Source organism: Centroberyx affinis, unplaced genomic scaffold, assembly GCF_046629955.1.
Source record: "Centroberyx affinis isolate AG114_WGS23_722 - 3 ecotype Tasmania unplaced genomic scaffold, CSIRO-AGI_Caff_v1 ptg000735l_1, whole genome shotgun sequence".
NCBI classification, from domain to species: Eukaryota; Metazoa; Chordata; class Actinopteri; order Beryciformes; family Berycidae; genus Centroberyx; species Centroberyx affinis.
Genome location: NW_027279349.1, coordinates 56,645 through 74,327, shown reverse-complemented (window position 1 = coordinate 74,327; position 17,683 = coordinate 56,645). Strand labels below are relative to the sequence as shown.

General features: G+C 42.4%; 1 protein-coding gene across 1 annotated transcript; it reads left to right on the top strand.

The window, feature by feature from the left end:
- The first annotated feature begins 511 nt into the window (after positions 1-511).
- Positions 512-12,950, top strand: utp6 (UTP6 small subunit processome component). Its single transcript, XM_071519780.1, has 19 exons — positions 512-748; positions 1,114-1,198; positions 1,315-1,356; positions 1,969-2,061; positions 2,273-2,320; positions 2,420-2,483; positions 2,610-2,728; positions 3,006-3,083; positions 3,189-3,270; positions 3,519-3,600; positions 3,711-3,889; positions 4,582-4,661; positions 4,835-4,912; positions 6,223-6,402; positions 7,938-8,018; positions 8,667-8,776; positions 8,957-9,023; positions 9,405-9,477; positions 10,147-12,950. The coding sequence occupies exons 1-19, from the start codon at positions 657-659 to the stop codon at positions 10,299-10,301; spliced, it is 1,788 nt and encodes a 595-aa protein (XP_071375881.1). The 5' UTR covers positions 512-656; the 3' UTR covers positions 10,302-12,950.
- The last annotated feature ends 4,733 nt before the right edge of the window (positions 12,951-17,683 follow it).

Below are 17,683 nucleotides of genomic sequence, written 5' to 3'. Positions count from 1 at the left end.
GTGACCTTATAGTATATATTTTTTTAATCTCCTGAAGTATCACTATATTCTTATGTTTTTATAGTGTTTATGGGGTCCACAATAATGAGTTTATAGTGACCTTATAGTACTTTATGATATGTTTTAATTCCTGTGGCATCACTGTAATAATCTTATAAGGATTTATATTACGTCTGTGGTACTCAATAGTGAGTTGATACTTTATGGCATTTTTAGCACCTACTGTATTACCATAATATTCGTACAGTAAAAGTATATTGTTTAGTTTTGCTGTACCATTTATACAATATCCTCCTAAAATGTATTAGGATTACTAATTTTATTTTATTATGTATGGAAATGTTAACATTTCCATTCATTCACATCATCATTCACATTGCTATCCAGCGCGTAAATTTGTTGTCTATAAAAACACATTATTGTCTCTTTTGCCATCGACATGAAACACCTCGGTCATGTTTCCTGCCGGAACTATTTGGAGCCGGAACGGAACCGGAAGAGCAGCGGATCACAACTTCCACACATGTGTGGGGAGAAACTGAGCTCAGCCGGTTAGTCTCCTGTACTTCCATGCAAACGTATTTACACGGTGAATATAACTAGCACTCTTCTCACTGGGCAGTCGTACCTGAACCAGTAACCGCGGCGTCGGCAAGATGGCAGAGGTCGTTCAGCAGCGGATCGAGGAGCGAATCCCCGAGCTCGAGCAGCTGGAGAGAGTGGGACTGTTCACCAAGAAAGAAGTCAAGTAAGACAGTCCAGGCCAGGGGGTCCCGATCATGCTCATGTCAAGGACCTTCAGATACATATGCATTAGACCACGGACCCCCTGTAGATAGGAGTTTGTCACAAGAGCCCCAATCTGTCCGAGAAGCGTTTTGTTGGTGGATGTGATTTGGTAGAGAACTGGGCAGCTGTTGATACTGTAGATGGAGAGCTCTTCCAGTAACCATCTCTATTAAATCATCCACACAGTTGCAGTATCAACTGGATAACCTGAGAAAGACATCTTTGCTTCTGCCTCTGTCAGCAGACAAACACAAGATCTGATCCCAGGAATGCTTGTAGCTAGGTATATTTACATCAAATTAATATTTATTTTCCCCATTGCAGATCCATAATCAAGAGAGCAACAGCCTTGGAATACAAGCTCCACAGGCTGATGATAAACAAAGAGGATTTCATTGCGTACATTCAGGTAGATAATCATGCAAACTGTCATATTTTCACCCTGGATTTTACACGTCAGAACATGAATGAGCTATGAGCAATGCCAAGTTTAAAATACTTACTTGGTGATTTTTTTAATTGCAGTATGAAATCAACGTTTTAGAGCTGATCAAGAAGAGAAGAGCGGTAAGTGGCCTGTGTGACAGTATACATGACAGTAGTGTAGAAAATAATAAAGTGATACATACTGTCACTTTATCACATGTTAATGGTCGCTTTGTATTAGAATTAGTTTTTGAGGAAATACTTTATAAAGAGAAATGTCACCCATTTACAGTTTAGGCAATGTTTGTGGAGTTGTCGCACCAAAGTTCATATTCTAGTAACCATATTGTTGCCAACCAGTATGAACCAGAATTTAAACCTCATTTGCGTGCAAGAGCTCACAAGATCTTGTGGGTCAGCAAAGTTAGAGCCCCATTCATTGTCTATGGAGCAGTGCCAGATTACCTCCCCGTAATTCAGGGTTAGCTCTCCAGTTTCGAGCTTTAGAAAAGAGTGGTGCATGTTCACAAGTATCCACTGAACTGTCCTGGGGCACAGGAATAACATGTGAATTAAAAAAAAAAACGGTGGCATTCCCCTTTAACACCCTGCTAAACTGACTGTATTTCTTAGCTAAGGATGCATTGTAAGTGGAGTGTGTGGTTTACAGTGCAGGGCAGCATGAGCAGCCTCTTCAATGGTGCTTTAAAATAATGTCAACTCATCTGACTGTTCTTCACTTTCCATTTGCAGCACATACACTACCAGTTCAAAAGAGAAGAGATTGAGTATCCCATCATCCACAGAATAAATAGTGTCTTCAGAAGAGCAACAAATAAGTGGAAGGTAGGTACTATACTAACCATTGATGAAGCTGAACACATATTGCCTGATACACATTCAGTGATATGTTCAGTTTGTTTTATCCAGATTGTCTTTCCCTCACTTTGTCCTTTGAAATCTATAATGAGATGCATTTAATAACTTGCCCCCTGCTGTGATGCTCTGACTGAACGCATAAATGAGTGAACAGACGGAGAATGTTCTTTCCTCACAGGATGATGTGCAGCTGTGGCTCTCGCACGTTGCTTTCTGTAAGAAATGGGTAAGTAATGTTCACATTGTTTGCTCTCAACGCTGCCAAGTCAGGCCTAACATTGTCCTCCCGTGCTAATAACGATCTCTTCTGGGTCTCGCATATCAGGCCACCAAGTCCCACATGAGTAAGGTGTTCTCCGCCATGCTCGCTATCCATCCTGACAAACCAGGTACGTAAGATAGCGCTCTTCTGTATGGATATGTGCGGTTAAATACATGTTCGGGATGACGATGTCTCCTACAAATGAAAAGTAGTGGTGATGGGTTTTTTTTTAACTCGACTTCTCCCTCTTCAGCTCTGTGGATCATGGCCGCCAAGAGTGAGCTGGAGGATAGGAATTCCTCAGAGAGTGCCAGGCATCTGTTTCTGAGGGCGCTGCGCTTCCACCCAAACAACAAGAAGGTCTACCAGGAGGTAAAAGAAACAGACAGACATGGGAATCCCCTGAATCCGCCTTTTTTTTTTTTTTTTTTTTACATGAATCAGAAAACACTTTTTCTTCCAAAGAGAATCCAGTTCTCCCATTTTCAAACAATGGAACCGATGTAGCATTCCAGTGTAACCAGTGATATGATAGGGACTTGGTACCACAGCCACCCAGTGATGTTTGACTTTGTGAAGAGCGATGATGTGTATCCATAAGGTGAGTGACTGTGTATTTATCAGATATGCTGTTGTAATTGTGTGTTAGTACTTCCGCATGGAGCTGTTGCACGCCGAAAAACTGAGGAAGCAGAAGAAAGAGCTGGAGAAGGCTGAAATGGACCTGGTGAGTGTACACACACACACACACACACACACACATATATAGTCACATACACAGGCTTTCACTTTGTATTCGAAGCCTAAATAACTGCCCCTTTATATGTTCCAGGGTGAATATGAGTTCTCTCCAGAGATCCTGAGCGGTAAACTGGCCGAGGTTGTGTACAGAGACGCTACAGGGAAAATCCAAGGTAGGCTTTTTTCTGTTGTTGTCAGGCCTGTGTGAAAAGTAGAAAGGTAAAAAAATGCTCTAAGTATTCTAGATTTAACACTTGAACATGCTCAAAAATGACACTAATATAACATCAGTGCAAGACCCTAAACCTTTTCATGTTTTTTCATTATTTAAAATACATTTAACAACAGTATTGCCCAGATCTGGTCAGTACCTTTGTGTGTGGGATGCTGATTATGTTGCTTGTCTTTTTCCCCCATGCAGGAGCTGAGTTCGTCCTCTCGCTCCTGACTATCGCAGCCATCTTTGACTTCACCAAAGAACTCCAGGACTTCATCCTGCAAGAGTAAGGCATCACACATCAGGACTCTTTTGGACTGACACACATTCTTTAACTCATAACTCATGGCTAAGCAGGGATGCGCTTACCCCCACTCCCCCTCCACTTGTTTCCAGCTTACAGACTAAGTACACAGAGGACAGCGTGACGTGGGATTTCATGGCCAAGAGGGAGCTGGAGGCTCCGGGGGCCGGGGAGGAGCTGCAGACGGCCAAGGGCCGGGCCTCGGACATCAGCCGCAGAGAGGAGCGCTGCTGCCAGGTCTATGAGGAGGGCCTCAAGAGCCTAAACACAGGTAGGCACTCACACATACACATAGATTTCAACATGCAAAGTCATTTGGGTTATTATTTCACAACGCAGGATCACTAGTTGAGACGATAAACTTAAAAAGTCTGACATTGTCTTAAATTATCCAAGTGTAAGGCCTTAAAAAGTGTTAAAATATCTTAAATCCAATTATTTGGATTTATTTTTTTCACTATGCAATGACAGGTTTCTTTGTGCTGCATGTGCACTCTTACATTAATACAGAACAGGATTAGTGGTACAATATGTATAACATGTTTTTCTCTCATCATATTGCTTTACTATATTGGACAATTATTTTCCTGGTGTCCTTTTTCTCATACTTCCCATTTATAGATTCAGAATTTCATTAGCTATGATCAGTCAGAAATAGGTTGGTTTTGTCAGCATTGTTTTGTTAATTTTGTTTATAAAATTGGTTAAATTCAATTTCAGGTAGCCCTAAAAAAAGCTCTTAAAAAGTCTTAAATTCGGCTTTCTGAAACCTGCAGACACTCTGTATGTTGTTATTGTATTAACTTCAACTCTGGCATATTTACAGGCTGTTGTACTTTAGCTGTTGGTGAGACATAAACACTCACTCTTCAGGATGCTCATTGCGAAATAGGAATGAATCCATGTGTGTTACATGTGTTAGGTTAACGAAGCATTGCCATGCTCGTGTGCTCTGTGTTCCAGAGCCGATGTGGACGTGCTATGTGGCCTTCTGCTGGGAGAGGCTGAAAAGGAAGACCAACGTCCAGGAGCTGAAGGAAAAGGTAACTAAGTCATTTCACTGTTGGAAATCAAGCTGTTCAATCCCCAGGCATCATGATGACAGTTTGATTGGATCTGGTAATGCATGCAAATCTAAAAAGGTACAGTAAATATTGAGTGTTTGTAGGTGGGATTATAGGACAAAAGCTGATGTGTGTGTGTGTGTGTGTCACAGAGGCAGGAGAGGCTGCTGGCGGTGCTTCAGCGTGCTCACGACGCCTCGCTGCTGAAGGAGGATTATTACAAGAACTGGGTAAGACGGATAATGGGCCGTTGAAATGTGTAACAGGTGCCACAGGGCCCCTGCAAATTTAACCCACATGTTTTTGTCTCGCCCTCAGTTGGATGATTACCGGTCAACTGTCACTAAGGGCGCATTCACACTAATCATGTTTGGAGTTATTATAGTAGAACTCTGGAGCGTTTACTCCTTTAGTTCAGCTTGTTTGGGCAGCTGAGAACAATACCGAACTCAGATGCCACCAAATAATCGCACAGAGACCACCCGAAAATGCGAGTCTCAGTCTTCTTCCAAGAGAGCTGCGGTGCGGTTTGTTAGGAATGAGAACATAATCTGAACCAGCTACAGGAAACGACCCCAAAACGCAAGGTTTTATGGGTGTAAAGAGATGTATGTTGACATCTGATAGCCAGCAGTTCCTCATGCTTAGAAAGCCTAGCAGAACAAAATGAGCTGAGGGCAAACCACCATCTGCACTGATGCTCATATTCAGGTTTCCCTCATGTGTTCTTACCTGGTATGAAGACCAGAGATGGTAAATTATGGCAAAGAGCGCGGTGGAAGTTTTGACTCCTGCTGCCAAAATGTCTCACCTGGCAGCATGATGAGTTACCAAAACTCTGTCCAATAAACAAGCTTCTTCTGTCCTTGTGACTTTTATTTACAAGCCCTGGTTTGCTTGTAATTGGGCAGTGTGAACCTAAACAAACCAAATACAAAAATGCAACAAAGTGAACTTTTCAACTATGATTCAGACCAAAGAAGGAACTGTATGTGACTGTCTTTCGGAGGCATAGGGTACAGACCTGCAGTCCAGTGCTGATGTGGCCATTTTTGGTGTCACCGGTAGAGATCGGCCAATAATAAACAGCCATAAGGAAAACATTGCCTTTGACTCACTTCTAGCCTGAAGGACAATCGCATTGGATTGGAAATTCAATTGGATTGGGCGGGTTAGGGTTAGGGTTAGGGTTAGGGTTAGGGTTATTGATGATGTTGATTTGATGTTGTTCTTGAAGTTAGTGAACTAGTAAATTCCACTCCACCTTGTGCCCTGTAAAAACAAAGCCTGATAAACCCTGATGGTGTTTATAATTTTTTCTATTTTTGTTCATTTTTGATATTTAATTTTTTATTTATTTGGGTGCATTATAAATAATAATAAAAAATCCCTTCCTTAATGTATTTGTAATTTCTCTGTGATTTCCAAAAAATGACAATTTAAAAAAAAAAAAGAGAAAGGAAAAAAGGGCCAACGTGCCACACAGAACTCGTACACTGTTATGTGGAAGCACCCAACAGAATGTTCTTCATCTGTCCAGCTGCAGATCCTGCTCTCGTCGGGCGATGCTGAGGGAGGGGCCAGGGTTGCCATGGCAGCCACGCAGCGCTACAGCCAATCGGTGACAGTGTGGAGCCTGAGCCTGCAGACACTAATGCAGCTGGGGTGCGGAGACATGGGCAGGCTATTCCAGGAAGCTCTCACACACGTTAATCCCAAGGTACACACTACACACACACACACACACACACACACTCACCCCATATCATTTGCACTCACACAGCACAAGTGTGGTCATTTTGCCTGGTTAGGCCTTGCACACACACACATGTCACTTGTGCTCTTACCGCACTGGCATGATTGTCCTCCTTGGAGAATGGAGACACGTGAACACACACACACACACACTCACACACACACCAGTCACCAGCACTGCTGTATAAGTGGGCCAACTCCCTGGCCCAATTAGTCTCTACTCCAGCATATTAACTTCCTCAAATGGCTCCATCCATCCATGCTCCCAGCTCTGTTACTGCCAGACCTGAGCGAAGCACATCTGAAGTATTTTCAGACATGTGAAAAACTTGATTTAAGTCTACACGCACTTTTTTTTACAATTGTTTAAATAATCATTAGTTGTTTGAAATCAGATTCACATTTCGGCCTGGTTTAACTTGGGATAAATTGCCAGGATTAGTTTTTAACTCCACACTCTTAACAGATTCACAGGCTTTGGGTGGATAGTGAGCTAATCTGAAAAAAAGTGTTTTTGCAAATCCCCCACACCACCTCAGACAACCAGTGGAAGTCGGAATGCTTGCCTTGGTCATCATTAAGCTAGTATCGATGATTTTCTCCCTTTCTCAGGATTTCAGCTTTCTTGGGCACAACTCCTATGAATGAATGAAGGGGATTCCTATTGTTCCACCCTCCTCAATTAGTTTCTTCACTTTTGTGTTCTCCCAATCACATTCCTGCGCATTACATTTGTTATAGTGTTGTATCGCCACGGATACACGCCTTGATTCGGCCGCAGGGCTTTGTGGCAGCAAACAGAATAGCTGGTCGTTGTTGTGGCGGGTGTTACACAAGGCCGCGCTCCTGAGAATTAGCAGTGTGAGGGGGATTACAGTCACCCTGCTCACTTGTGAGTGAAACTGTTGGGAAATACTATAATCAACACCCAAGGGATTGCCTCTGGTATGCCGAAAAAATCTAATGTTTCCATATTGCTTGGTGCTGAAGCATATCGGCTGGCCATTGATATGAAAGCTAAAAAGCACGTACGCTCTAAGCAAAAGTTGTACCTGCTCCCTGTAAGGTGCTGTTCTATTTTTTAGCTGTGGCTTTAGTCCAGTTTGATATGGTGTACTCATCCACTTTCTAAAAGGCACATTGACCTGTTGGCAAACACCCAGCTCAGAGACAGGCAAGGTGATTTGTCACCCAGATGCTGGCCCAGGGTTTTGAGTCATTACTCACTTGTGTTCAAGCTCTGCATGAAAAACCTAGTCGCCGATTCTGCAAGTACAGGTCTAGTTTAAGCTAAGCATGGTCAGATATGTTTGCTCTGGAAATATATGGATGGAAATATATACTCTTTGTGCTGGAGGAAGCAAGTTGGTAGTTAGACACCAACTAGATGCTATGCTGGGTGTTAACAAGCTTGACACCATAGTGACAAACAACCAAAATACTGCTTGGTTAGATGGTAGATTGTTATTCAGCTGAACTCTCTGTGCTCTGTCTTATCAGGAGAGTCTGCCACTGTGGCAGCTGCAGGTCCAGTGGAGTGTGGCCAACCAGAGTCCGGAGGAGACAGAAGCCGTCTTCCAGGTATGCATCAACCAAATCAGTCAGGAACCTTTGCATATTGTGCCTCCATTATCATACATTCAATTTGACTGCCTTTGCAGTTTTGCATGTCATTAAAGACAACTGACAAGAAGGGTTGTTTCCCAAAAAAAAGTTTTGCACACCAATGGATGCCTTTGTGTGTTTGCTTACAATGGAACCAACATGATTTTGCCAGTAAGACGGTTTTGGGAAAGCCAGCCGAATTAGTTTGTACCCAGCAAATATAAAAACCCATTGAAGTTTCACATTTAGAGCTTTGGGTTTTTCCATGACATTTGAAAAGTGGAACAGAAAAATTAATGGCACCAGGAAAAAACTATTTATAAAACTTGTAAAACTATTTGTAGAAGACGCATTATACTCTTCTCTTCGGTAATGCAGAACACAATATACACACATACATATGTACACACACACACATATGTACACACACACACACACACACACACACACACACACACACACACACACACACACACACACACACACACACACACTAAAGACAGGTAAAGAAGGCATTGCATTAGCTGAAGCAGGGAAGGTTAATTGCCTTAAACGTCTGCTCGCTGTTTTGGCCAAGAAAATGAGAATGCCTTGCAGACAGTTTGTTCCCTTGTTTGTTCCCAGAGAGGTCGGCTGTCTGCAGTGGCGGCTGTTGCCATGGAGATGAAAGAGAGCTACCTTGATTGGTCGTACTCGACTGGAGGCTACAAGAAAGCTAGGAAGACCTTTACTAGGTAAGAACAGATGATTTCAGCTGCTAATGTTCTCTTAAATTTAAGTGCAAAAGAATACAAATTTGAATTGTATTTTATGTAGTATATAACTCTAAAACTATTCACAAATAAAAACAGAGCTTTTCTTGTGATTTAATGATATGTAGATTGTAGGCTAAAACCTGTTTTTCCCTCCTGTAGTTTACATGAAACCCGTCCTTTCTCCAAGGCGTTTTTCACCAGAATGATCCAGATTGAGAAGGAACAAGTAAGTGTACCAGCTATGTCACAACGTATGAAAACTCTGTACCCGCAAGGCCAGATGGGCCAACACTTTGTTCTGAAACCAAGCCATTGTTCAATAACATTGACACATACAGTGGCTTTAGGTAGAGAGCGGATTACTTCTACAATAGTTTGAACTCCTCGCACGACTCGTGGGATTTTAACAGTTTCAACTGCTACTGAGTAAGTGGGCCGGGCCCCATTTGTATTGGTTTCAGTTGATAGTTTGAGTGCCACATGGTTGAAATGCTGTTTCAGAAGTCTTTACACTCTGGGGGAAGACAGTGGACTCTGGCATTATTTGTATAACAGAAAAGCCAAGAGAATCCAGATCTGTGGATAACAGTGTTGTTTGTTCTTGCAGGAGACGCCAAAGATGAGCAACCTGAGAGACTACTATGAGAGAGCACTGCAGGAGTTTGGCTCCTCAGATGATGGTGAGAGGAGATAAGATGGCTTAAGGGCTTAAAGTAACAATAGCCAAAAATAAAAGTAGCGTTAGTGAAAAATATTCTCATCAAGGTCATCATCTGGAATATTGAGGACTAGATGCCAAGTTTCCATCGTAACAAAACGACTTCAGTAGACTGAGGGGAAAAACCAAGAATGAACAACAACCAACAGTCATATGATCATATGATTCTGTGATAAGACAGAATTAGTTGTCCAGTTACCCAAGAAATGGTGGCTTGATCAAAGCACCCAAGGCACTGTTGCATAATCAGTCCAGCCTGTTTTAGTATAGTCTCTAGATTATAAATTTAGCTAATGGCTGATAAGCACAATATTTTGACCATATTAGAAGATTACAATGAAAGTTATACATCCTGGTTTCTTGAAGTGAAGCCATGTGTAGAAACATAAAATGGATCAAAGGCCTGTCTTTGGCGGGCCCCCACATAAAAAAAAAACTTTCCTGGGTTCCACTGCAGGGCTAAATTTATCATCTGGGTTATGGGCCCAAAAAGTTGAAGAACCCTTGTTCTGTCATATATTATTTCATAGGAGCGTCCGCAGTGCATCCTCAGCTTTTACATTTTGCTGAAAATTCTCTGCTGTATTTTTTGGGTTCTATTCAGCCTAAGGTGATGTTTGTATTCCTTTAGATCTGTGGCTGGAATACATCCAGCAGGAGCTTGGACCCAATGGCCAGCCTGAGAACTGTGGCAAGATCCACTGGAGAGCAATGAAGTTCCTGGAGGGGGAGAGTGTGGAGAGGTTCACTACCAAATACACCCTACTTCAGACCGGACACTTATGAGTACAAATGCAGAACTACACCTGAAAGAATACATACAGAACTGCTGTAGATCAAGGTCTATATTGGGTGCAGATAACAACAACTGTTTGACAACTATGTAGAAGTTTGGCAACAATAGAACCAGAACTGGGACCAGTATTGTTTTGGACCAGGCGGTCTCCCTGGCCCTGTAGAAGACTGGTTCCATACTAGCTCTTTTCCATTCTCGTCCCAAGGTTCCAGAAGTGTTGAGGGAAATGTTCTTACATTTAATTCAGCAGCTTCTTTGGCAGTTGCAGCCCAATGCTGTTCTGTTTTGTCAATGTGATTTAAAGGTTGTACCTACTTTACATTTTATATACAGTTGTACCTACTTTACATTTTATATACAGTATATTTTGCTGTCTGATACCAGAGTGATGTTGGAAACATGTTCTAAGAAGTTCCACTTTAATTGCAAGAATTCCACATTTATTTGGCATTTTGAGATGACAAAAGTTGATGCTATCATAATGAAATTAAACAGTCTTTCATCCTCGGGTGCTTTCCATTGTGGCCCCTCTGGGACAGTAACATAACAAATGTACACAGATATGAAAAAACATCATACATCTGTAATCCAGTAACTACAAGTTCTCACTGTTACAATTTCTTTTTCTGAGCATTGAACCCATATATGGCAGTAGATTTCAATGACCCACCGCTTCTTTAAACAAAGTTAGTAAAGGTACAGTTACAGTGACAGACACAACCTTTATAATCTCTAAAAGGCATAATAGACATAATAAACTTCTTATTTCACACCAACACTTATCCACACTTTGTAGTCAGATCAACTCAGTTAAATACTATCTCAATGCCTGCCTTTGGAATGGTGCAAAATCTTGTCTTTATGAAACTATACTGTAAATATTAAGCAGCAAATGTACTATGGGATAGTAGCGCATCCACAAAACATTTAGATGGCCATCTATACAAACCCTTGATGTCCATGAACATTCAAATGTATGTTTTTAAGGACACTTTGAGTTGCTCTTTCCAGTTCTTTGTTTTATACAGCACTTGCATCTACAGTAACTTAACAACTATGAGGTATAACAAAATGTTAACAAAAAAAGCATTATTTAAGTGGCTCATTATTTGCACTTAAAATCAGACTTAATATGGATAATACACATGTAGGCCTATGAATTATGTCAAGAGGGATCATAAGATGTATTTTCTCTCATATGATGCCTCAAGGCAAAATGGCAATTACAGTCATGTGAATTACAGTAATGGACAGTGTAATGGCATTATGAACTGATTTAAAGGTCTCCTCTATCCATCGATAAACAGATGTTCATAAGAGATCCTTGAGGCCAGTTCTCTAGATCATTATGAAAGCCCTAATGAAAATTATACTCGGTCCCATGATCTCACTCTTTCTCTTGTTAACCTAATCTACCAAAGAACTGCGGGACATCACAGCTCCTTGACACTCTCCAATCATCGGTGTGCGAGACACACCATTTCACATTGACACTCATGTTTCCAAGGGGGAATTTGCTTCTCCTGATGTCTCAATCCGGCTTTGAGAGAAATTAGTGCAAACATGACAACAGATTAAGCATATGCCAACCTGATTCTACAGAGAGGAAAACACATGAGGTGCGTTAAGGCAGAAGTTGTGTTAGAGTCTGATATTTTTTTATGATCCCTTTAGAGAATGTTAGAGAAGTGCGCCGTTGAGGCTATGGACACAGATGTATACCATCAACTGATGCTTTCTCTGGGTAAATGGAGTCAAAATACCACTGACACACACTGCTACCATGTTAGGTGTAGGGTTCCCACATAGGGCAATATAACCTATTGGTTTACCAATATCTGCGTTTTATTAAAAATCTAATATCGGTCATTCAGTGTTGCCCACTGCCGATATGATGGGTCCTCAATGATCACAGCTAGTGAATATGTTTCTATTTTTATTTTCTTTGAGCTTCACACCATACAGTCAGTCTGTAAAACCTGCAATGAAACTTGCTTCACCTGTGGTCTAAATACTGTTTTGCTTTTCCACCCTGTTGCGGGAACACTGAATCCTTATGGCATGAAAATGGTCAAATCTAAAGATATTGAATAATGGCACAAAATATTGCCTATCTGCAGCTGCAATACAAAAAATACCAGTATCTGCCTTCAGAAACCCATATGGGTCGAACCCTAGTCCCACATGCTCACCTCCTCAGCAACCACTACATCACTGACTGAGGACTGATTATGTTGGACATGGGCAACCCCACTTCAGCCTTATAACCAAGACAGCTGTACACCAGGTTTAACATAGCACCCGACCACGCTGATCCAGAGTGTTTCCAGGGGGAAGGTAATAGGGTGGCTGCCATTCATACATGAATCCCATTGTGTGGACAAGGGTTCAGTTCTTGTGTGGCACATTCTCAACCATGGGCCATCTCTATCTTTGATACTCTCACCAATTGCCCTGTCTGAATATAGAGAGCATACTTGTGGACATCTTAGGTGCCTCCCCACCTCGTCCTTACTGTCTTCCCCCATGGAACGTACGTAATACATAAAGAGTTCTCGATTTGTAAGCCTTACAGTCTTCCTCAGCCACAATGGATTCTTTGTCTCACTGGTTGATGTTTGTTCTACCACATTGGAAACCAAACCATCCCATCCCACACCCACCCACCCAGTCCTTCAGAGCTTCTTGAAGAGGATGTAGGTGAAGAGCACCACCACGCCGGCGGACAGCAGCCCGATCACACACTGGTGGATGGTGATGACGTTCTCGAGGGCGTGGATGCGCTCCTCCATGGCGCTGGTGTGGATGTAGTCATAGATGGAGGCCCCGATGCTCCACACCGCCCACACGGTGTCCACCACCGCTTTCATGGTGGGAGAGACCATTGAGAGGAGGGCCACCTGCAGCCGGGTACCAGCTGCATCCGCTGCCTACGGGCCCCACTGCACTGCAGAGGGAGAGAGGGAGAGAGAAGTGAAGGCAGAGGAGGTAAAGAGGGGATCCTAAGATACCTTTGGCATGAAGGAACCCCATTTGAGAAGTTTTGTTCATAATTATGATTTAGTGTACACTTGCACAATTGTCTATTACTGTAGGTGAGATGATAACAGTGGAAAGAGCGAAAAATCCTGATCAAAACAGCCATCTTCATGCTTTCTCTTATTGTACTAACTTCTAGGGAGAGAAATAAAACAACTTGCCTGAGGAGCTCAGTCAGAGTCTGGATCATCTGGATCATTCTTACTTTTATTGTAAGGCCTTTTTAAAGTCTTTGGATTATATTCATTTTGCATTGCCTTGACATTTGATTCCATTTGTTTTATCCCCATGGCTGAGGCTTATTTTCTGTTTTACTTCATTGTTCTCTCTATATGTCATTTGCTCATTTGTACTTTTATTGGTCATAATCCACTTTGAAACTTTTGAAAATTATAAGGTTATTATTCCTCATGTTGCTGGGGACCCAATGAAACCCCACTCAGTGACCCCTAGGGGGCCCCGGACCCTACTTTGGGAACCACTGCTGTATGTTACAGTTTTTAACCATCGTTTATGCTATCATTTTGTCCTGTCCAGTCAAGGCCTTTATATTCCACTCTCATCTGCTCCAGACCGGTCGATACTTAGTCCCTCAACACCTGCTGACGTCATATCTGTAATAATGAACTTCGTCTACTATTGAACATTGGGTTCATGTGATTTAGCATTTGATTAGTAGTTGATCCCCACCGGCAATTACTGTAGAAAACGGTCATTCTCAAGCGGTTCGCGTCAGAAGATCAGAAATCTTTGAATATGCAGTGAAACATTATTCTATAAGTTGGAACGGGAGAATGAGAAACAATACGGATTTAATATTGTGTTGTCGCCTACATAGTGAACAAGACGCGCCTGCTAGAAGTTAATGCGCACTATATGCTCGAGACGTTTATGAACAGAGGCAAATACTCACCGAAGGGTTTCCAATGTTAATGTAATTGTGAAACTGATGATCAACATCCGTAGGCCTACTGCTGTTACTGGAGTAATAAATTATGCTGATCTTGTTTTGGAGAAGCTGCTGCTCCTGTGTCGGGTACCAAGTCGGACATTGCTTCCAGCGTCAAGCCAGCCAGAATAAAAAAACAAGACTTTCAGTCATAACTTTCAAAATAAAACCCTTATTGATGAACATAAGTTGCAACGTTTTGTGTAATACAACAGAAGTTGAAAAACATGAGTAATCTGTAGCCTAATACATCAAAAAACAATTGCTGTATTTTGTAAATGTCCTTTTCCCCACATATATCGATAGTCATGTAGGCCTAAGCAAGATGTCTAATAGGCTAGATGTTCTAAAAAAAAAAAAAAAAAAAAAAAAAACACCCCACAAAGACTCAGACACAAAACCATATAACATGCAATGGTCTATTTTAACCCATAGCAGTGGCACAATTGTTCCTCATGTGGCTATAGCATGAGGCCTCTAGGACCAAGTGTTAGACCAGCCTTTTATTTTGAAGGCAAAGTCGCTTATTTCCTTTAGTACTCTATCAAAGTCTTTCTAGCTTGACGCAGCTGACATTGCTGTCATGCGAGAGCGTCACCACACACAGACTGAAAGTAGGGCGTGATCTCAATAGAATAGGATAGAATAGAATAGAATAGACAAATAGAACAGAATCGAATGTAACATGTATGTATTTTTGTGAAGTAGACTACACTGAATTTGCCCTGTGTATGAAATGTGCTATATAGGCTAAATAAAGTTTGCCTTGCCTTGCCTAACATAGCAGCAGAACAGAACAGAACAGAACGGAATAGAATAGAATAGAATAGAATAGAATAGAATAGAATAGAATAGAATAGAATAGAATATTTTATAGGAAACATGGCCCCATATCATTGCTGAATTCAGGGCAAATCCAAAATGGCAGCCACTTATCAAAACAAGGCACTGTCCAGATGAATCCCACAATCAAACTTTAATTACCCCCCACCAGCACATCACACGTGATCACGCCCAGGGATTTGACTAAAACAATAAAGGTTGGGTTTGACAAATGCTATGTGATGAAGTTCTAATGAGCCACAGCGGCATGGCACGTGGTCGCCGCCAGGGGTCGCGGCGCACTAACATGTTGCTGGTCGGGGAGGTGAGACGAGAGGTGTGATGATAACCTGGAGGCTGGAGCCTCGTAAGCCACAGAATCGATCTTGCATAAAAACGGGGAACACCTTGAGAGACGCGCAGATGATTCAACCGAGACCCGCCGGAGACACAACTGCGCGCAACACGGCAGCTGCCTCTCTCGTGCATGTGGACGGGCGAGCCAACACACCGCAGGAATGTGTGCAGTTCCAGGCACAGCACACATGCTTGGACTGTTGGACATTACTCAGTCAGTAGTGCGCTTGGTCATTTAGAAAAGAAAAAAAAAATCGTCATTCCAAATCAGTGGAAATACGGGGCCACATTGCTGCGCGCCCCCAAATCGTAGCGACGGAGACCTATAATTGGAGACGTGACGCGCTGAAAGAAAAAAAAAAAAAAACATAACCAGGTTAGCACCAGTCCATTTTGGGGAGGGCCCAACACCAGGGCGCAACACCATATATCAGCTCCTTCCAGCTGTTTGGGAATATCCTGCTCATAATATCGAGGCTGCAACATGGCAGTGAGACCAGCGGCTCCTCTCTCTCTCTCTGTTTCTCTCTTTCTCTCTCCCTTTCTGTCTCTTTCCAGAATGGATATTTGGGTGACTGGCTGGGTGCTGGGCGCGCACCGGGGGTCTCTCGGTGGGAAACGCAGAAGCTTTTTTTTTTTTTTTTTTTTTTTTTGAAGGGAGGGGAGGAGGAGAGGAGGGGGGGGGGACGGGCACAAGGCGCGACACTGTTGCGTCTGCTTGTTTTTTTCTCCTTGGACAGGGGGGGAACGAAAGGCCAGAGGGACTGTCAGACTTATTTCAAAAGACAATTCGCCCCCCTCCCCCCCTCCTCTCCACCCCTCCGCCCTCCCAAAGGATAAGCTTGCTCAATTTGGGATGCGTGCAACACCAAGTGATCAGATATTTACAGGGGCGGCGGTGGCTGGGCTGGTGCTGGATGGACGGCGAACTTCAACTTCGCAGGCAGCCGCGATCTGCTCCCGACAGACACGCAGACAGACAGAGAGACAGACTGGCAGACAAGAGACAGACCAGCGGCAGACGGACCGGTCCTTCAGTCGGCGCTTTACCCGAAGTCCCCAGCTGCCCACGGGATGCGGACACCGGCCCCCGGTACGCGTTTTCCTCTCTTTCTCTCTCTCTCTCTCTCTCTGTGTGTGTGTGTGTGTGTGTGCGTGTGGGGAGGGAAATCAGGTAACGACACCCCGCCAGCATCACCTTCTTCTCCAGACTGTAGGTCTGTATAGGTTCGCTCATAGATTAAGACCAGCGCGCTGCTTTCCAATAGCGTTTGGAAGTAAAATAGGTATCATTTGGATCGTGATGATGATGATGATGATGATGATGTTGTGTGTCAGAGGCTGGGTCTTTGCGGGCAAGGTGAGTCCTCAATTCATTCAACTGGCCTACAAAGTCCCAGTTTCTGGCTCATGTGACCACCAAGTTAGAGAATCCACATCTGCTGTATATGAACTTTCTTGCGAAAAAGAACTATAGTAATCCGATTGTACATTTTAGAAAGATATTATATAAATATCACGGCAAAATTATCCGTCGTCATCTATTTTTAATAGGAATATTATACGGATACCATAAGCGATAAAAACACCATAAAGTAAGGTCATTATAAACCCACCACAGACACACTATAACTTCCTATAGGAATATAAAAATAATATCGTGGCGATACTATCGGAGATTAAAAAGGACATAAAGTATGATAAGCTCACTATAAATGATACCGAAACACACTATAAATGTATATAGCAATATTATAGGAATATTATAGCCTAGTGATTTTCCGTTCGGGCTGGATTGTATGGCCTACACTTAAAGTAATAAACTACTCGAGAAACTTTGGGAAGTAATAGTGCAAATGGGGACTCCGCATTTGCAAACAGCTGCAGGTGCTTTACCTTAAAAAAAAAAAAAAAAAAAAAAAAAGGAATGCAAAGCTATGTAAAAAGTCACCTTATAACTTAGAGGGTCAAACCATCAATGTCATTGTTTGACAATTCATAATGGATAGGTTACAAAAGACTTTGATTGGTCAAACTCGAACTTTTTAAATATGCAGCCTTGTGTAAGAGCAACATGTTTCTCCCTGATTGATGTACAGCTTTGACATGTGATTTTTCTACAAAGTTGGCTCTGCGTTTCTCGGCTAGGCCTCACTCTGTTGTAAAGCTAATTCTTTTACAGGATAATTATTGATAAATTGTTTT